Below are 22,459 nucleotides of genomic sequence, written 5' to 3'. Positions count from 1 at the left end.
TTACAATGGCGTTCTGTCTAACTGAGAAGCAATTTGAGAATAAAAAATAGCTAACTAATGACCCAAAATTCACAGAGGCTATTTAAACTAATTAAGTCGATGTTGACCAAATGGGTGGTTGGTAAGACATGAGCCCTTATGGACAGAGAAACTCGCCTTTGTGATCATGGCTGGGTGCCAGACTGGAGGATTATCTTATTCGTCTACTGTAGTGATGAATGCGCCAAACCAAAGCATGAGCAGTCCGAAGGTAATCCCCTCAGAGGGGGAGCCGATAAAGGGCAGATTAAGAGCCGAAATAAAGTTCGAAAGAGGGGAGGACACAGCAAGTTGGAGAGATGGAGCAAAAGAGGCATACGGGAGCCTGAGGGAGGAAAAGAAATGGAGGGAGAAAGGAGAGGGAAAGAAAAATATGGAGATGGTTTGCATAAACATATTCTGCATTACTGCATCAATAATTTTGAAGGCCGCGCTATAAAATGGACTATTAGCACACAGCACAGCGCAGTGCTCGGTGCTGCTAGCGTGGCATTTTAAGTGTTCTTTCCTCACAGGAAAATCAAGGCTGGCCAGTTTAAGGTTCGGTTAAAAGCTTCATTCAGATGTGCTGTTGCTTCCACTCAATCGCAGAAGTCGTTTGGACATGGCGTCTGCTTGACGTACACAGGAGGTCATTCAGGGGTCAACGACCCACTCCAGCTGCTTTTGGCAGCAAGGCCGGTGAAGGCTTCTGCAGCGCCCTGCTTTACAGTAACCAGGGCAACTCTGAGCGCAGCTTCGCACTGGCACCATGGTGGAGCTGTGAGCCGGGTGGGCTCTGAATTGGGTGGAGGGGGCGGGTTTAGAAGCATCCTCTGGAGGCGCTGGCGATGTGGACCCACAGATGCGTTTGCAGATGGAAAGAAACGCAAGCCCAAGAGTAGCGTTTGGATTATATGTGACGATAAGACACGCCAGATCCTAATCCTAATCCTAATCCGCTAAGGCCTACGTCAAGGTGTGCTGGAGGCAGCAGGTGATTTTCAATCCTGCACACTGTTATCATCTCTGTTCATCCAACCTGATGAACCCAAATGGACTCAGTTCTGTTTAGTGCTTCCTCACTTGGAATTTCAACAGGAAATGTGTGTCTTCTATACAGTGACTTATTACCTGACTAATTAATAGAATTATAGAAACATGTGGTCAAAGATGTTTAGGTCTTCTTGTTTTAGACAGTGATATTCTTCATATATACATAGCTGCTTGAAAATTTGTGAACTCCTTTCTTGAGTAGTTCAGATTTTTATGTTGTTTTTCTTATTCTATCATCATCACCAGTTTTTGTATATGAAATGTCTGGTTTATGTTCATGAATTCCATTTCCTTTTTTTTGAGGGAAATCTGTGTTGTGCCACAGACTACATGAAAAATGGATCAGAGCCTTTGATCTGAACATGTGCAAAAGTAAATGAACCACAGCTGCAATGGTAAAGTCAATTAGGTAAAAGACTCACATGTCAGTGCTCAAGTAATCAATTAAGCAGACCAATCAAATGAGACATCCTTGAGAAAAGATTTGAGTGACACTGATTAAAAGGCAGAAGAAATCAACCAAACCTCTGCCATTAGTGATTTTTAAAAAGTGATTTTGCAAAAGGTGTGAAATAGAAATAACTACCACCTGATCTTTTGTTTCTTTTGTGCCAGTGAACACTTCAGTGAGGCGACATAAACTACATCTAATGTCCATCTAATTACCGGTACTTTTGGAAGTGGAGACCATCCAGGCTACTCCACTGGTCTGCCGGCAAGCGCGTGCGATGCTAATTACTGTCCACACAGGACGCAGTACTGCATCACAAGGTTCACGTATCACAGCTGCGCTGTCCTGCCAAGGTCCCGTCTCTCTCAGCTCGGCGTTAGCGGTGCGGCCTGCGCTTATCATTCTGCTCTTAGCCGTACTTAACGAAACGGCATCTTAAAATGCGCTGGTAAACTTTTTTTTTTATCGTCTTAAGCTGTGATTATGTCCTTCTTAAAAACCTGTCTTCGTCTTATGCTCCGCCTTAACCCCGCCCACCTCCACTCGCAAATGGGATTACTGTATTATTTCTCCAGGCCCGGGTTGTCAGATCCAATAGAGTCGCCGTGTTGCCCCCGGCGATGAAGCTGGGGAGTGGGTTTACATTCATCCTTCGCTCTGTCAGCTCCTCCTCCAAGTCAATTACATTTCCAACAAATCAGCAGCCCAGTTGGTCCAGTTAGACTCAGAGCAGACTTAATAAAAACCACCGCTCACTCTCCACTCCTAATCAAGAACACCCCCCCCCCCCCCCCCCCCCCCCCCCCCCCAGTCGGCATTGTGTCAGCTTTCATAGCAATGCGGATGATACACAATTATCTACAACCATATGGCCAGATGGTACCATTGCCAGGATGCATTAATAACTTTTGAGAACTAACCCCCCCCCCCCCCCCCCCCCCCCCCCCATCCCCCACCAACAATAAATAAATAAGTAAATAAAATATCAGAAAGTCCCTTATTTTTGTTAATAAAGTAATGAGATAAAAGTTTGGGAAATGGTTTCATAAACAAAAAGGGAAGTTACAGATAATAATAATGATAATATAAATTAAACGGCTGCCTGTTCATTTTACAACTGATTTGAAGATTACTGCTCTTGCTGTAGCACATTCATTTCAGAATTCCTAAACACACTTAAGATTGCGACGTGCTGGATTATTTAACATAATGTGAGTGAAATACCAAGAGACGTAGGAAACAGACAACTGCTTACTTTTAAAAATGAATCAGGCAAAAACCACTAATGAATGAATTTTGAATGATGATTTTTTTAATAGCAGCTAAAAATACATTTTACTTAATTTAGGTTTTAATACTTTCCTTTTCATTTAGAATATAGCTATTATTATTCTAAATTATTATGTATTGCTATACATTCAACATTATTATATTACATTATAAATGCATTTGTTAAACATTATGTGGTTAGCTAGTATCATCTAAATACAAAATCTACTCTTTCAGTCAAGGCTGAACTACAGTTATACTGACATTATACTCAGTATACCAGTATACCAACTCTAAAACTACCTATGTGTGCTTTTTGCTCACTACTATTCAAAAGTGACTGACTTATGGTGACTGATTGTGACTTTGTCTCATGTTTTCAGGTGTTTCTGTCATGACTGACTTCATTTTGGATTCAGTTGATTCAAAATGCAGCTGCTAGAGTTCTCACTAAGAGAAAAAGATCACCCCCATTCTTAGGTCCTTACACTAGCTACCAGTACTCTACAGAACTGACTTGGAGGTATTATTGCTGGTCTATAAATCACTTAATGGTGTAGGACCAGTGTATCTATCTCATATGCTGCAGAGTTATGGGTTGAGCAGAACTCATTAGGAAATAGTCAGTTAGTTCTGCCTTAGGTAAAAACTAAGTATGGTGAGATAGCATTTAGCTACTATGCTGTTTGGAAATTGAACCAGCTGTGAGAGGATATGAGATTATTATTATTTATTTATTCATTTTTACTCTTAATTCTGTATATATTATGTATTTTAGTCTTTAAAAAAAATTCTCAATCTTTCTGTTTAATTTCTCTCACTTTCTTTTATTTCTTAAATTCTTTGTTTTTAATATTTCAATTTCAATTTGAATGACATATCATAAATTGCTTTTTTACTATATTCCTGGGCAAAGACCTTCCTGAGGAGCTCATATGGGAACATTTGGATCACCATGTTCACTGAGCTGACCAATAACACCGTGCTGACCATGTTCACTGTGCTGACCAATAACACAGTGCTGACCAATAACACCGTGCTGACCATGTTCACTGTGCTGACCAATAACCATGCTGACCATGTTCACTGTGCTGACCAATAACACCGTGCTGACTGATAACACTGTGCTGACTGTGTTCACCATGCTGACGGATAACACCATGCTGACCCATAACACAGTCTCAGGGATCTCTGTGCTCTGCTGCAGTTGGGAATGAGTGGGCAGCACAGGGTGATAATTGCACAGCCTGAGATCTGTCCTGTTCTTATGTGAAGCACTTTAAATTGCTTTGTGTATGAAAGATGCTATAGAAAGAAACTTGCATTGCTTTGACTTAGCTGAACATTAAGCATATATAAATTCACACACACACACACACACACACACACACACACACACACACACACACACACACACACACACGGTTTGGAATTAACTTAGCCTGGGGCATCACAGATGCCACTTAACAGGGTTTAGTGCATGTATAAATAAGCCAGCACATGGGTCAGTTGCAACAGTGCGAAACAATTGTCATGAGCAACGTGTTTGACTGATGTCTAAAAGGGCAAGATAACAGGGGAGCACAGGGTGGTAGCGTCTCCCAGCGGAATGTTCTAGAGCCACCGTGGTGAAGGGTACCGAGAATGAACTTCTCGCATGCCGAGTGCCTCCCGACTGCATAACAGTGGTGGCCGATGGCCACTGACGCCAGAGGGGAACAGCGACTACGGCAAGCGGCACAGAGCAATCGACACACCTCAGTGGAGCAGTTAACCTCTGTAATGAACACAGCAGCAATGAGGACAGTCTCAGGGATCACCATGGCGCCAACGCTGCTGTCAGACCCAGTGAAGCGGATTCATGGTTAAGGCTCCAATGTTAGCCAAGGTTCGTCATCAACGTCGCCTGCAGTTTGCACAGGAGAAGCGTAATTGGACACTGGAGGATTGGAGAAACACAGCCTTTTCTGCCGAATCCAGGTTCATGCTGCAAGTGGACAGACAGGGGCCATGTATGCCAGGAAACGCATAAGAACTGCGTGGTGGGTCAGTGGTTTCATGGGTGGTGTCTCCGTGGCCTGCTAATTCATCTGATATCCAGTGGAGCAGAACTGGGAACACCTGAATCTCCAGGTTCACCGTGCTGACCAATAAACACACAATCTGAAAGCCTTCAGTGCTCTGCTGCAACACCTAACACCTTCACCTAACACCTTCATCTAACAGCTTCACCAAACACCTTCATCTAACAGCTTCACCAAACACCTTCATCTAACACATTCATCTAACAGCTTCACCAAACACCTTCACCAAACACCTTCATCTAACAGCTTCACCAAACACCTTCATCTAACAGCTTCACCAAACACCTTCATCTAACAGTTTCACCTAACACCTTCATCTAACACCTAATACCTAACACCTTCACTTAACACCTTCATCTAACAGCTTCACTTAACGCCTTCACCTAACACCTTCATCTAACAGCTTCACCAAACACCTTCATCTAACAGCTTCACCTAACACCTTCATCTAACACCTAATACCTAACACCTTCACTTAACACCTTCATCTAACAGCTTCTCTTAACGCCTTCACCTAACACCTTCATCTAACAGCTTCACCGAACACCCAACACCTTCAGCAAACACCTAACACCTTCACCTAAGACCTTCATCCAACACCTAACACCTTCACATTACATCTATCACCTTCACCTAACACAGTCTATGCCATGGAGGCTCATTAGTTTCATCCAAGAGTTGTTTATATATATATATATATATATATATAGAGAGAGAGAGAGAGAGAGAGAGAGAGAGAGAGAGAGAGAGAGAGCAAGCGCTGGTGCACTGACCTCCCCCACACTGCACACTGCAGCTTCCCCAGGTCCGGTGGGTCCAGAGGTAGAGACGATCCGGCTCTCTGGGCACCTCGCCGCTGCCCTCCTGGCTCTGGTTCAGGGACACCGTGTACTCGTAGTGGATCCCATACGTCTGGTCGTGGAACAGCAGGACCTTGGAGGCGGATCAGACATGGGCGGCGCGCCACGGAGGCGGAGTCAGTGCAGGAAGGGACGGACGGACTGGGGGTGATGGGGAAAGAACGGGACATGCTGGCATGGCATGCTGGGAAATCTTTTCTCTGCGTGAAGAAATGGACGATACATTATAACCACAGGACAGTTTTCAAGGAGCCGCACTATTGGAGAGTGTCACCAGATGGAGAGATTTTGCTCTCCTTCATTAAAAAAAAGCCTTATGACTGATGTGCTTTAGTAAAGGTCATGACAGACATCTGTCTTTTCTCTCTGTGATGACTGACATCCCAAAAAAAGAATGCATTTTTGTTGTCCCCGCGAACTCGGGATGTGCTCAGTAACTCCAAAAGCTCAAGGTTGTGAACACAGTGAAGTGGCAAATGATCGAGATTTGCTTAAACGTGCCCGATAATCAATTCCTCAACAGACTCACGGGACCATCAGTTCAACAGACTCCAGTGTGCTAAGCGTGAAGAGACTGATGCGTGTTGCCGGCGGGTTGCTAAGGGAGAAGCCACATCCTTCCTCCAATCCCAGTAGCAGCATTTTACTAACTCTGGGTACTGGGCCGTTACAATCGTGACACTGTAGCTGCCGAATTATTGTCATACAAATTATTGTGATTAATGGTTGATCCTATTTCTATTATGAGTGTATATCTATAAATATTACAATAATACAGAGTACACACTTATGATAAAGAATGTCGATTTATTGATCAGTGAAATTATAATGAATAAAATTTGTATGCTTATAATAATTTCAAAATAAACTGCATTACCAAAACTGCCAATCAAAATAAATGTACAATGATCAAACTGTTTACTTATTAATTTGATGGGGTTGTTGGCAAAGGATGTTATTTGTGAGTGTGTTCGAAAACATTCATTCCACGTTTTGCTGTGAGACTTTGTCTATGCATATTTTAAACACCCTATAAAAAAATGAAAATATGTATTTATGTAAATTAATGAAGAAATCTCTTAATAATTCTATGAAGTTTTGCGACCATGTCAGAAAGACAAGTGGCTCGTGGTTCAAACATGTTCAGTGTCATGGTTGGCCTCGCCCCTCATGTCAATCTCGTTATGTGTCTTTGAAGTTAGCGGTGATAGTGCAGAGACCAGCTCTCTTCTGCGATTGTGTCCGCCCCAGTATGGTGCAACACACGCAATGTTACATTCAGAAGCTTTCATTACTTGTTCGCTACATTGGTCTCGATGCTCCAGTGCAAAACGGAAGCAAATCAGTGATGGAATGCTGAGCTATATGTTAGGGGTCGAGGAAAAATGTGTTTGTTTTCCTTTATGCACACTGAAATAATAAATAAGCAGATGGAAGTGGGTTCAGTCTCTTTGGTCTCAGCATATTTGTTGCGATGACAAGCATAAAATTCATATTCTGTTTCATGCGTTTCAAATCAAATTAATATGGGAAATTATTGTGGCCAGAGCAAATAATCAAGGTCACAGCAAATCACTGCGGTCAGTAGAAATAAGTGCAATCAGGCAATTATGTAATAGCTGTGACAGGCCTAGCTGTCCCCCCGGACCACCACAACAGCAAGAATGTAGCAGTTTCATTTCTTGTAGGGTCAGAGCTGTGGGGGCTAATGGCTGTGTGTGTGATCTTTAAAGTACACACACACATGTGTAATTCTTTGATCCAAAAGACTCTCTTCAGCCTTGGACTTCACAATATTAGTGACATCTGACAGCTGAACATCTGAATGCACTCTGTTCTGATGACTAGGAGTGCACGCTGATTGATGTCAGCTTCAGCTACTGTGGAGAAAAAAAAAAAAAACCTCTGAGCAAAGTTTCTCCAGCCCTATTAAGCTGAGTTATTGGGTATTCTACGGTGTTGCCTACTACCTTTTACTTTGACCCCATCCTTTGTCTGCATAGAAAATAGTGTGTGCTTTACGTGCTGCATAAACTGCTACAAGAAGACTGGTCAAAAGGTGATGAGGAGACCTAGCAGGTTCACCAAACGCACCTAACATCCATCAGCGTTAAAATACCGTGACCAAAGAAGCAACGAGACATTTTTCATCCAGTATTAAGACTCCTTAACAGGTTATGATTAATACGCTTTCCTTATTAAAAACTATTATGGAGCATTGTAAAAGCATGATACATTTACATTTAAAGTGCCTACAGCTCCCTGTTTGAAGCACTTGGCATCATTTAAGGCCAGAAGATCCTGCGTCATAGCTTTGCTGAGAGCCCTGGAGCTCCTCAATAATTTAGCTAAAATACCCAAGAGAGGGATGAAAACACTAGAGCCTTTTGAAGTTAAGCATCTGTGATCGGAGAGGGCTGCGCAGAGCTTCGTCTCAAGTCTTCCTCGTTTCTTTATTAGGTTAATTGGCGAGCTCTCACACGGCTTCTGCAAGCGCCTCTGAGTTAACAAACCCTTTTTTCCTGCAGAAAGCCTTTTGACTGTAGGGAGCAGTGTTGATTGCATCTTCCATGTCCTCAAAGAGCTTCAGGGAAAAAAAATCATAACTGGAACAAGGTGCGAGGAGGATTGCGTTTCATCAGATGCTCCACCAAAGCGCTGAGGGCCTTGCACAGTGCATGATGTCATGATGATGTCAAGCAGAAATCTCAGATCTCAGGAGAACAGGGCAGAGAAATGCTATTTCAGGGTCATGACGGTTCGAGGTGCAGGTCTACCAAACATCCGTGTTAGTTCTCTAAGAGTGATTGATGCAGGCTGTTTCCCAGTGACTTGGTATGTTTATTCTGGATTAAGAAAATAGAGCGCTTTCCAAATACAAAGCGGCACGTTTCGCTCATTTTGAGCATACCATGAGCCTCTCAGGTCATGGAAAACTATTCTGCCATTCTTGATAAAGTCGCACAAAGGTTTTAACAAAACAAATAACCACACCAAACCCTACAACTGTGTAAAACTTCGCAACCTCATAAATTTACGCACTTGTCAGTCGTAAATATATAGCACTTGATGTTACAAATATGCTTCTTGCATAAAAGGATGAACATATGTGTGAAAGAGTGTAGGCCAGTTGAAAGAGAGAGAGGTGTTCCCCAGAGGTACAGTCTAAGACCTAATGGTTTTACCATGAGGTGGAGAGGAGTCTTAGTGGGTCCCTTGGCAGACATCTTCTCCCACAGCCCCCTCCGAACGTAGCGGATCGTGGTGCCGGCGAGCTCAAACTCTCCGGGCAGCTCGATTTTCCAGTCATTGTTTATGGATCTCTTGCCTGAATCCTTCAAAGCTGAAACAGTCAACAGGAAAGAGGTTATGGGGTTATACTGGTATGGGACGTATAGGAAAATACAAACGCAAGGCCAAAAAGTGCATCTGTACATGGTAGCTGCAGAGCCTCTATATTTAACACAGACTCAGAGTGTCTGTCAGTCATTAGCAATATAAAGGTCATGAGTATTCAACACCTGCAACACATGATGTACTTTCTGACAATAAATCCACAAGGCAGATTCCCAGTTCTTTGTGTGAAGCCATGAATTCCACTGTTATATTAGTCTTGTTTTCTTGGTGTCAGTATCATCTAGAGAAACACAGTCATCGCTCATCGTTACAGAACCGGGGAGAAAGTTTAAAATACAGCCACCCAAACACAACCTTAAAATACTGACATACTTTACCACACGGGCTCCTCCATCTCATTCAACCTCTTCTTCCCAACCTGATCTCACAAAGCTTTTTCAGGTATTGAACAATTAAAGTGGACTTCTTTAAATATGACCGATGTCATACGCTAAGCTAAGAGTGCGAATGCCACCATCTTAACTCTGTCCATGAGTTCTCCATGAGAATTCGATCAAAAAACCCAGAAGGAGTTGAAGTTCTTTTCGTTTGAAGCTGCAGGAGAAATCTCGGGTGAGCAGAAAGAAGAGAACTAGTTGCCCCACACAGCGCGCGACAGAAAACAGTGTTCCTGCCCACATGCTCCGAAGAACAGATGTTCTTGTTCTGAAGGTTGGGCGTGGCGTTTGTGTTGCTAGCAGCTCTTTTGGCTAAACAGAAACAAAACTATTGTGTGTCCTTGCAGGAGAGAGCGTCCTCAACAGGACATTTTCACGACACCAGATCATGGTCGTGGGCACACACTGGCCCTTTCTGCCAATCCTCTCTTAAGACGACAGCCGAGACCGTTTTAAACAGGGTGATCGGCCACGTCTCTGTTGGATGAGAAGCCAGGTCTACGGTGCGTCTTCTAAGGTGTCAGTGGGTGGTCCCGAGTGGAGCACTCACTCAGCCCTCCCAGAGTGCATAGCACCACTCCCAGAGTGCATAACACCACTCCCAGAGCTGCTGTTAAGGTGGCCCAAGAGTGTCTCTGGCTGTGTGCGGGCTGTGTGCGTTTGCTTCTAGCGCTGGGACACGAAACTCCATTTAGCACGTGAAAAATGATCTGTCAATATTTCTTTACCAGAAAGACAACAATAGACTTTTACTGCTGCAAGCTGAGAGTACTTTTAAGGCTGGGGAACACAGCCAAAGCCTATGAATCATCCATCTGATCACACTAGTAGAGTTTAACCTATACGGACATTCCCAGAGCAAATCATATTACCACATTCAACATGCTCAGGTCAATTACAGGCCAATAAGAGTTTTGAGGTATACCGTGGGCTACACTGCAATAGATAGCTCTGCTAGTTGTTTAATTGGCTTAGTGGCGAGGCAAAAGCTTTAGCACTGATCTCCAAACAGGGCTTGCAGCCTGTCGCCACTACTGAGTGGGTGAGAAGCAGCTTGCCCTTCGTTGGTTCTGCAGATAAGTCGTCTGTCATAGGGAAATGGTGAGGCCCTCCACGTTTGACTTGTTCTCCTTTGGGGAGGACACACAATCTGTATGTGTGTGTGTGTAGTGTAGCGGGGAGAGGGCCGTCATTATGACAACAAGTCGAGCAATTACCCAGGAAGCTGTGGGATGGCTTGTCTTCCACAACTTTGATTCGCCGAGCTCCGGCAGGAATTACAGCTGCCTCTATGTAACCTGCAGGTGAAGACAGAGGAGAGGAGAGAGCAGATTTGGGCTTGTGAAAATCTCAGGAGTCTTTAGACAAACGCATATGCAAATGTCTGTCCACATATACACCCATTTTATTAGAAACAACGTACCTTTTGCCTCCATTTACTGGTGACTTCAATAGGTACACCTAGCTTGTGTAGGTCTAAATGTAGATTAGGTCTAAATGTGCGGATTAACCCCATGCTTTGCCATACACGCTATGTCAGTCCTCCTCTGGACCTTTCATCACTGGTCCGTTTCTGACTTTAGGACGCTCTGCTGACTGGACGGTATTTGATGGACCCTTCTCAACACAGCTTTAGCAGTGACGTGATGGTGGCATGGTAGTGGATGATATTAGTGTATGTGACATGTTGAGAATGGTCTGCCAGCCAGCAGCTGACCTGTGGTCAAAAACCAACCTTACAAAACCAGAGGAGGGTTAAACACAAACGCAAGGGCAACACATGAGCTGCAGTCTTCTACTACCGCACCTACCATGTGCTTCTAATACTGTAAATAGCCCTCTAATAATATGGGTGTGGGTGTGTATATGTGAACATACATTTGAGTTGGCAGTGGTGGCAGCATCCTGGCCAATCAGAGCAAACCATCTAAAACGATCACCAGCTGCCTGGTGCGCTAACTGGGTTTGGCTGGCCAGACTGCACGTTTCCTTTGCACCGGCGCACGGGGTCACGGCCTCCCCGGGCACTGGTGGAGCAGGCCAAGAGGGTGCGTCACCGTCGGGCTCCGGACTGACGGGCTTGCCGTCTGCTAGCCACGGATGTCTCAGGCGAGCGCAGCTCTACGCCAACCAGCCGGCCTTTGCTGAAAAACCGCAGCTCTCTTCGGAAGGGCGTGCCCGGCCGGATTAGGATCCGGATGAGAGGATGGTGAGATGGAAAGCTCTGATCGGAACCAGAAAATCTTGTGTTTACACACGTACAAACACGTACACAAAAACACTCCCCTGTGGCATCGTGCTGTACTGTGTTTGAGCAGTAATGATAAAACAAAGCTGTTCATTTCTTCATAATGTCCCCATGCTGACTAAGAGTTCTATGCTTATTAGAAATTTGCTCGACCTCAACCACATATCCAAGAAATGAGATTTAACCATAGCAGAGAGGGAGAGGAGCACAGAATGAGACAGAGAGAGAGAGACAGGGGGGGGGAGACGGAGCGTGAGAGAGACGGACACAGAGAGAGAGTGAGAGAGAGAGACGGGGTGACAGAGACAGACACACACAGAGAGAGATGGGGGCCAGCAGAGAGAGAGAGACAGAGAAAGAGGGAGAAAGCGAGAGGCAGAGAGACAATCAGAATGAGAAATACAGAGTGATATTAAACCTTAAGAAGAGGATATGGCTCTTTGAGATCATGTGTATCAGTCATAGCGTGGGATCACTTTTCCAAAACTTGCAGGGGTCATTCCAATTTGACCTTCCAGTGACAGTCAAACTGCAGCTGCAGTAAGTATCTGGAGAGCAACATCTTACTCTTCATCTGGTCTCTTAAAGGTCACAGGACAGGGCAACCCACACCGGTCAGGATTCAAATCCCCCCCGCAGGACAAAGGTGGGGTGACGGAATATAAAGATGAAGAATAGTGACTTTGTTGAGTATCGACTGACGGAAGGGGAGTGTGTTGTTTCGGAGTGTGTTTGCATCTTGTGTTTCCTGTTTTTATTTAGAGGATGGGTTGGTGCAGGAGCTAAGCCCTGACACGCCTGCTCAACTGATTATTGAGCAATTAAATCAACTAAAGCAGGTGTTGGATGTTTGTGTGTGTGTGTGTGTGTGTGTGTGTTTCGTAGGCTGCTTTGTTTCTCATTACTGCTCCACACCAGGCCGACATGGTCCCCCAGGCCCACACCACAGCGCTCCAGTGTTAATCAAAGCATGCTGCAGTCTGCTTACAGGGTTGCCATCCCCCAAAAAAGAACCCTTTACCAGAATGGCTGCTGTCTGCAGAGGACTACACACCCTTTTAGTAGTGAGCACTCCCCAAAACACACACACCCACACATATACATTGGGAGCACCATCACCTTGCCCACAGTTAAGAGGGATATCAGACAGCAGGACTTCCCATCAGACTCTTGGCTGGAACCGCCTCAGTTTCGTATTACTTCCTTCTAATTAACAATTGATCTGTTTACTGTCAAAGTAAGCAGGTCATTTCCCTCGATGTTTGGGGGGGGGGTTACATTTTGAAAATTAAATGATGCGGAAAAAACAAAATGGGTTCTTGGGTTCTCCTAGGACTACTTGAACGTGATTTTTGCTCAGTGGGGACAAAAGAGGAGACAGCTCTGGAAAGAAGGCAGCTCTGCACTGCGAGCAGCTCAGCGGGACGGAGAGCTCGGAAGAAGCTTCATGCTGTGCTCCAGGTGATGGGAGTATGGTTGAGGTGGAGCAGTGACCTTAGCGTCCCCCCCCCGTGATCGACAAGTGACAGGCCGTGCACACTATCAGGGTTTGATGATCTACGTGTCTACATGTCTGGGTTACACACACATGATGACACACGAGCACACGCACGCGCTCACGCGCGCACACACAACCACACGTATCCATGCACAAGCATGCATCTTACATGAGAAACACTTGGGAATTGTTCTGGATTTTGACATCACACATGTAGAGACCTTCTTACAATGGCTAGGGGTGACTGGAGAACAGAGAACCAGACACGGTCAGTGGCGAGAGAAAAAAGGGGAGGGGCCAAAGACCTCCTTTACCTACAGGGCTGCCTGTCTGGACTGTCCTTATCTCAGCCAGGGACAGATACCTTCACACACATGTACACACTTTGGGATTGCCTAAATCAGCTCAACAGACAGGGTCCAGACCGACTCCCTGTTGCTAAAGATGATTCCCGCTGACCTGGCAAAGACGAGGCCAAGCTATTGGCTAATCATGCTCACACAAGAGATCAGAGCTTGCTAACACCTAGACTGAGAGCGCTCAGTGATTGTGGTGGGTTTGGAGGTGGTGGGTTGGGTTGTAAGTCACCATTCACCATTCGCCGTGTTTGGGCACGCTCCAAGTTCGCCTAATCCCGCAGCCGCAACAGAGATCGGGATGTTTTAACGGGCCAGTGGGCGGGGCGATTTAGACCCGCACCGGGACGGATCGCGGCACGCCGCCGTCGGGGCAGGGCACGTTCTGGAGAAGAGCGCTCCGCTTTGAAGAGGCAGAACCCTAATCCGCTTGGCGGTGCCTGAACGTGGCGTCACGGATTGCCTGATCTCAACTTCTTACCCCCGGAGGACGAAGAGCTAAAGGGGATTTGCCCGCTCCTTCTCTATCGTGGTTGTGCTGTTGAGCGTGGTGTACGGAAGGGGCAGCGTCTTACACCCTCCAGGCTGGAGACTGGACACACTGCAGGACTGATGTGTCCGCTGCACTTTCACCTCTGAACGTTTGCGTTCTTTCTTTTTCTTTTTTTTTTTTGACAAGCAACTTCCTGTGATTGACAGAGAGCACACTTTTCTGGCTCCCGTTCGAGTGTGCTTCACGGAAGGTCGAAAGGTCGACAGCTGACTCTCCGATCAGCTGCCACAGAGTGGGAGTCAGAGAGAGAGAGATGTTTTGACTGTGCTGAGTCTGAGAGTGTGGACATGGCCTTAACTTTGTGTGTAACGTGTGTGTAATGTGTGTGTAACGTGTGTGTGTGGTCTTCCTGCTACAGTCTTGACTTTTACCTGACAGTCTACAGTATATTCATTACAAGACACAAAGCCGACTAAAACCTGACAAAAATAAGATGTTCACCATCTATCATTCGATGATCCCAACACATGCCTTGATGCATAAACACACACACACACACACACACACACACACACACACACACACACACACACACACACACACACACACACACACACACACACACACAGAGGCTGGAGACAAACATCATCCTTTTCCATTATCAACCAACGACAACATTCATCATAAGCCACCGTTTCAAATACAGCTTATTAGTTTTAATTTGACAACATAATTATAATGTCATAAAATTGTCATCAACGTACCATTACACGATATTATCAGAGCCTCTGTGACGGACGATGTAACGATCTGAGCCATTAGGATGAATCAGCCCCCCCCAACCCCCTCGACATACTCACCCATTCCGCGTGTATGGTTGAAGTCTCCTTTGACGATCTTGCAAGACCTGCCGTCTCCGTTGCACACTCCACACCGGTCCTCCTTAGCCGACGAGCCAATGATGCCGTTGCAGCCGATCGTCTAGGGGGGGAGGGGGGGCTCAGTCAGAAAGAATGCGGTTGGTTGGAAAGCGCCGGCCACACTCGTCCGTATGTGACCCGTGGGCATGCTGCCCGTCTGAGTCCAGCTCCAAGGTCTTTACTGCCCAACACCTGCGCTTTACTTCTGGTTTTGACCAAACGTCTCTTTCTGGACACTGCAGTGGAGGACTCGTTCCTGAAGATTTGGTCAGCAGGTCAGTTATGATGCGTGGCAGTTTCATGGTGGAGAAGAGTCTATTACATGATAAGTGCAGGAGGATTAAACCTGTGAGGGAAGAGTTCCAACACAGCTTTTGTTTTAACTTACTTACACACACACACACACACACACACACACACACACACACACACACACACACACACACACTCACACACACACACACACTCACACACACACACACACACACACACACACACACACACACACACACACACACACACACTCACACACACACACACACTCACACACACACACACACACACACACACACACACACTCACAGAATATATACATATTTATATATAAACCACTGTCTCCAAATCGTGTCTCTGAGTTCCATAGTTCAGTACGGCCTCCTTACAGTACCATTCTAGTTCAAACACAACCTTCTTGTAATGCCCAGACGTGAGTCGACATTTTACAAGCACTATGAACAACAGATCTGTTTTGTTGTTTGTGTCAAGATTAGAAGAAATGGGTTTTAAATGGACAGAGGAAGAGACAGCGAGAAAGAGAGTGAACAAGACTGTGACAGCCATGACAGGACGCCCAAGCAGTTGAGTGACTTACTGAAAGACATTCAACATTTCCAAGGCGCATGAATTAGCCAGACGGGCTAGCGGGAGGCAGGGAAGGCGGAGGGCGAGACGGTGGGCACTGTGTGGAGATAAATGAAGACGTGTGGGTGTCTGCCCTGTCTGGTGTAGCAGGGCGAGTGGAGAGATCTGTATTACACGCTGCACTCTTCACCTAGAGAGGCCCAAAGAGATGGAGGACTGCAGTCTAACTAGTGACCTTTTCAAATGAACTGCATGGCCTCACAGGGGGGAGGGGGAGGAATGACATGTGCTAATGTGCCAAACACTAGGGAGAAAGAGAGACAGACGGACAGACGGAGAAAGGAAAAGAGAGGGAACAGGAAGGGAGGGAGAAGGAGAGGGAGAGAGAGGGAGAGAGAGACAGAGAACAAATATGAAGCAGACTACACAGTGTCTGGAAATGATTTCATGAAAAGTACAGTGAGAGCAGAGTAAGAGGCCTTACACACACACACACACACACACACGCCCTGCTTGCTGATGAGCAGAACAGGTAATGGCAGGCTCATAGAGGTCAGCTTATTTTTGTGGCAATCATAAATAAAATGTAACATACTGTGAACATTTTGTGTGTTGCACGTATGTGTGCGCACGTGTGTGTGTGTGTGTGTGAGAGAGTGTGCACATGCATGTGCGTGTTTATCCATAGTCTCCATGTGCGAGTCTGTGAGCCTTTCTGTCTGTACAACTACATGTGCACATTTGTAATCTACGCATATGAAGGTGCATGTGTCTGCATGTGTGTGTGTGTGTGTGTGTGTGTGCACGTGCATGTACTGGCTTGCAATGCATGACACATGATAAAAGTCCCCATGTGTGTGAAGCTGTGTGCTGGCTCAGCATGTGGACTGGATACATTGAGAACATCTGGCACTATCTTCCCCATTAAGAATGACCCTTCCAGCCAATCAGGAGGCTCTGTTTTAACAGCCAGTGTGGGTTAAGGTAGTCTCCACAGTCATCTGAGTTTCAATCCTCACTCACAGTCTCACCCCTCTTTTCTCTCTCTCTCTCTCTCTCTCTCTCTCTCTCTCTCTCTCAAATTACAGTGGAAAGAGGTGAGAAACTGACAAGTGGATGAAAAGAGTCAAAGTAAGCAACAGAGAGTCAGGGAGACAGGTGAGAGAGAGACAGGGAGAAAGACAGATAGAGGAGACAGGTGAGAGAGACAGGGAGAAAGACAGACAAGAGAAAGGTGGGAGAGAGAGAGAGAGAGAGAGAGAGAGAGAGAGAGAGACAGACAGACAGCAGGAAAGCAAGTAGACAGACCTAGAGAATTAGGTGATGGGGTATAGCAGCTGTAGTGCTTTATAATGAAATGTTCTAAAAGCAAAACTTGACTGGTCTGGCAGAGAAAAAGAATGTCTAGTGTTAATAGCCAAGAGTCTGGAGGTTAACTTGAGTGGAGTTTACAAACACAACACACACACACACACACACACACACACACACACACATATACAAACGCACGCACATGCAGGTGCACAAACACACACACACACACACACACACACACTGAATAAAAACTTTTGATTCAAGAGTTATGCTACAGCTCTTCATTCAGAACAAGATTTGTGAAGTGACCTCCTTACCGCATATGTGGGTGCGTGTGGGTGCAAATGGGTGTGTGTGGGTGCGTGGGGATGTGAGTGGGTGTGCGTGTTTGTGCCTGTGCTTTATTTAAAAGACAGAAGCAACTACTGCTTACCATTTAAAATAAAGCACTCTGAGCTCATCTGTAAAAGCACAGAGACTCTTTAGCCTTTGACATATCTCTTAAATAGCGAGGTAGAGCTCGAAGGATATGCTGTTTTTTACCAATTGTATCACAGTGACATAATCTTCCAAGTGAGGAACACCATTTAAAGTGTTAAATCTTTCTTACAAGTTTACAGCTTTTTGCAGTCGTTAAGACAGCTTAATCTGTACTGTAGCATCATCCGGGCATTTTGAAATGAGAATAGGTTAGAAGATCTGTGATCTATACCATACTACTGAACTCACAGGACTGAACTGTATATACCACTGTACTACTGCAGTGTAGTACCATATCAGTAGTTATAGTAATTTACAGTAAAGTTTCATTTCATGCTGATAAGATGTTCATCACAATGTGTGCAGCCATTTGCCATAATGGTGGTCTTCATCATCATGCCACATGCCATCACTATGGCGATGGACCACATCAGTCCAGGTCCGTTGTTGTCTCCACCGGGCTGCTCAAGTGCAAAACTGCTCCACTGAACACACACGATTTGTTGGGCTTCACCTCCACAAACTCTCCATTCTTCAGTGCTACTACGTTCTTTTCTGAGTGGAGGTGGTCGCCAACCCCACCATCACACATCCGTTATCCAGGAGATGGAGGAAGTGTGTGGTGACATTGATGGGGGAGCATGACACGGGTGGATACGTCACTCCAGAAGATGATTCCCCCGCTGTCTGGCCAGAGAGGACATTGGCTGTGATGTCAATGAGATCTTGTATCCAGAACCAAATATGAGACAAGATGGACCATAATTTAGCATGTTGAAGTTACAAGTCTTTTTTGGCTTTTGTTATCTGTGTATTACAGTATATACAGCATGTGTTCTTATCTGTGTATTACAGTATATACTACATGTGTTATCTGTGTATTGCAGTATATACTACATGTGTGATCTGTGTATTACAGTATATACTACATGTGTTATCTGTGTATTACAGTATATACTACATGTGTTATCTGTGTATTGCAGTATATACTACATGTGTTATCTGTGTATTACAGTATATACTACATGTGTGATCTGTGTATTACAGTATATACTACATGTGTTATCTGTGTATTGCAGTATATACTACATGTGTTATCTGTGTATTGCAGTATATACTACATGTGTTAACTGTGTATTACAGTATATACTACATGTGTTATCTGTGTATTACAGTATATACAGCATGTGTTCTTATCTGTGTATTACAGTATATACTACATGTGTTAACTGTGTATTACAGTATGTACTACATGTGAGATCTGTGTATTACAGTATGTACTACATGTGAGATCTGTGTATTACAGTATGTACTACATGTGTTAACTGTGTATTACAGTATATACTACATGTGTGATCTGTGTATTGCAGTATATACTACATGTGTTAACTGTGTATTACAGTATATACTACATGTGTTATCTGTGTATTACAGTATATACTACATGTGTTATCTGTGTATTACAGTATATACTACATGTGTTAACTGTGTATTACAGTATATACTGCATGTGTTGCAGTTCATGCAAAAAAGAAAAAAAACATTTATCTTGTAATTGTGTTTTACTTTACGGTGTATATTTACTGAAGATGCATAAATGACCTGTATATGTGTGAATAAATATGTATATGTGAGTATTATGACAGATGTTTACAGCAGATTACACACTGAATACTCAAAAATCACACAGCAGTAGCAGTGGAGTGAAGTAGTGTAGAGTGTTTTCCATTTGTACATCAGTGTGTAGTTGTCATATAGGAAATGCTGTTCATCTGATATTTGTATGCAGGGTTTAACTGCAAAAGTAGTTTTGGCAAGACTTGAAAGAGTGTTGCATGAAGTGTGTGTGGCTTTGGCTGCTGTGTGTTACGTTTTGACAAGAGGAGATAAAGTTTCAGAAATTGGCCCTTAGTGACGGCAAAAAACTGTAAAAATATCGTTCTATGATTGGAGAAAACTTCATCTGCCTCCAGCATGCGAGTGTGTATACGAGATGGTGTGAATGTGTTTGAGGGGGAGATGTTGTATCACTGCACTCCTTTACCAAGCCAGAACAAGGTCGAGTGTTCCAACGGCTAATTCAAGCTAACAGGGTCAGAGCACATCTCAAATCTAATTGGATCATTCTTCTTTCCCTTTGTTTTCATATTATTTTCCTTTCTTTTCCTTTACTTCATATTGTAGCATCAGGAACATGTTGAAGTAGAAAGCAGGAGGGACTCATCCTCAGTTTCCACACCGTGATGTTGGGCTAATCAGTCAGGCTGTGTTGGGTTAATCAGTCAGGCTGCGTTGGGCTAATCAATCAGGCAGCGTTGTCTTTCTCAACGAACCAAAAGTATCTCGGAGGTATTTATGTAAGCCTGCCCTTTTGAAATGGGCGGTTCTTACAGGTCCTGTCAGGGTGCGGGACGGTGTCCTGCCCTGGGACCCGTATCACGTAATACTCAAGACAATGTGCAAAAGTGCTAGGACTCCAAACCAATGCCATTTGGCTTAAAATCTGCCGGGGCTTAAAAGTGCCCAGTTTGAAGAGAGACGAGGATTCAGCACTTGTTCTGTCTTCTGTTTCACAGTGCTCTTCAGAACCCAAAACTTTACGGTGTCCAGTTTCATGACATTAAACCTTTCCACTTAACGTCTGGCGGTATGTGACATTTTGGGCGCGTAAAGGTTGAAGCTGGCAGGCTTCTGGGTCTGTTGGCACAAGGTCTGGGGACGTTTTTAGACTTAATATATTAGCTGAGCTGAGCAAGCATTTAAACTGTACTATGCAAATGTAAACAGGACTTATATTATATTATTATATTTACTATCTGTCTATTATGAATCTCTCTATGGGTTGTCTCCCTCACACACTCTTTCTCACATAAACACATGAACCCACCCACAGAAACACACACAAACACACACACGCAAACACAAACCCAAATATACCCACACACCCACCCACAGCCATAACACACACACACACACACACACACACACACACACACACACACACACAAACACACAAACACATGCACACCAAAACACTAACCCACCCTTGCCCACACCCACAGAACAAACACACACCTGACACTTTCCGTTCACACACAGGTCAGTCTCGTAGGGTCCACACGGTGTCCCGTCCAGCACGCGCTCTGCCAGCAGGACCGGGGCATCCCTGCCCGCCGGCGTGCAGAAGAGAACGCAAGGCTTCTCTGAGGAGACACAATCACAACACACACCAAAACGTTATCAACCTCTCTGCTTTGGGTGAACGGAATGAAGTAAAATGGAATATAGCGTTGTTCTTATCATGAGAGCAACTTTGGAACCGTGTTCGGGGGTTCAGATTGGAGCACTACCTAACCGTGCTCACCTCCGAAGCATGAGACACCCAGATGGCTTTCGAATTTTCTCTTATGATGGGAGTAGAAATTCCAGCTAAGTGAGAAGAAAGCAGCCCAGAGACTCTGTGAAAAGGTGTTTTTGGGGAATGAGTCAGGGGTCGAGTGTGGGGGTGGTGGAGTTCTCATTACTGGCTGCAAAAATCAGTGAACCTCTCTCAGACGGCTGATGCACCTGGTACACGCAGCCGTCTCGGCCCTGTTAGAGGCCTTATATATTTGAGATTGTCCTTTCATTGGCTGACTGCATCTCTAAGGCGATGTTTGTTTCTGGTGTGTGTGTGGTGGTGATGGTGGTGGTTGGGGGTTCTGCATGAGCCTAAAGCTGAGTGCTTTTACGTCTGAGTGCTTTTTCAATCGTCCTCGTTGAGCCATGGGCTTAGCGGTGTGCGGACAATGGATCCTCGGTCATTTGTGGAATTCAAATAAATGTCCATCCGTGGAACAGACGCTAATCGCAGGAGTGCTGGGCACAGCCCTTTGAAATCAAATTACCCCAGGAACCAGGGGAGGACAGAGCTGAAGCGTGTATTAAAGTCTGGGCGAAGACTTCAGTTGGTGACCCAGTAACAGGGGACTTCTATAAGGCATGTGAGTGAGGGCTGACGCACCTTTAACGAAACCTGTTCTGACTTTCTTTGCATCTCTTGCCTTTCCACAGCCTTGCTGAAGTCAGTGTGTGGCAACAGTATGACAGACTTCCAGTGCACACCGCTGTATACTGCAGGGTAGCTACTCTGTGTGTGTGTGTGTGTGTGGAGGAGGAATGCTTGTTTGTGTGTGTGTGGGGGGGGGGGGGGGGGGGGGGTGTGCTTCTGTGTGTGTGTGTGTGTGTGTGTGTGTGCGCGTGTGTTTGATTGTGTGTGTTTGTGCACCACTCGCACTGCACTTTCACAACCTGCTATTAATAATTTGCGTCAAAACTAAAATTTGACATTTGGTGGGCAACTGCAAATAAATTCCTCCAGTGACATTCAGCTTTCTGGAACCTTCCATAGGTGGAAAGTACAGCCTCCATACAGTGGAAAGGCTGAATATTCCTTCCACATAAAACAATAATGCAAAATGAAAAATAAAATTACAGAAATATGCTCATAAATACAACATGCCCCTGCATTATGTTTCTGACCAGCCCACAGAATTAACACACACACAGTTAAAATATACCTCTCCAGAGGGGCCAGGCTTTCATTATGATCATGCAGTAAAAAAATAACACTAAAACGTATTTTACGGCTGAATTCCATCCTCTTCAGTTGCGGCCTATGGGATTACGCTGATTCTTTGCTGTTGGTACTCAAATTGGTATTTAGGTCCACAGACACACACTCCAATTGGCCTTTTACCTATGAGAAACAAAGTCTG

The 22,459-nt window shown here is 44.9% G+C and overlaps 1 protein-coding gene across 3 annotated transcripts in view; it reads right to left on the bottom strand.

The window, feature by feature from the left end:
- The window catches only part of adamts17 (ADAM metallopeptidase with thrombospondin type 1 motif, 17), an 83,334-nt gene that overhangs the window by 14,657 nt on the left and 46,218 nt on the right, over positions 1 to 22,459 (bottom strand). Inside the window, exons 14-19 of one of the 3 annotated variants that reach the window (XR_013134252.1) lie at positions 20,778 to 20,905; positions 14,988 to 15,108; positions 13,448 to 13,522; positions 10,750 to 10,830; positions 8,924 to 9,081; positions 5,652 to 5,938 (exon numbers count right to left, since the gene is read on the bottom strand). Coding sequence is in view for 2 of the 3 variants with exons in the window: in XM_077023005.1 (XP_076879120.1) it covers positions 5,652 to 5,811; positions 8,924 to 9,081; positions 10,750 to 10,830; positions 13,448 to 13,522; positions 14,988 to 15,108; positions 20,778 to 20,905 (723 nt within the window). In the remaining variant the exon portion in view is untranslated. The remainder of the gene's footprint in view (positions 1 to 5,651; positions 5,939 to 8,923; positions 9,082 to 10,749; positions 10,831 to 13,447; positions 13,523 to 14,987; positions 15,109 to 20,777; positions 20,906 to 22,459) is intronic. The other 2 variants (XM_077023005.1, XM_077023006.1) reach the window with 2 other exon arrangements.

This window comes from Brachyhypopomus gauderio, chromosome 12 (assembly GCF_052324685.1).
Source record: "Brachyhypopomus gauderio isolate BG-103 chromosome 12, BGAUD_0.2, whole genome shotgun sequence".
In the NCBI taxonomy this organism is placed as follows: Eukaryota; Metazoa; Chordata; class Actinopteri; order Gymnotiformes; family Hypopomidae; genus Brachyhypopomus; species Brachyhypopomus gauderio.
This window is presented reverse-complemented; position numbering and strand designations above follow the sequence as displayed.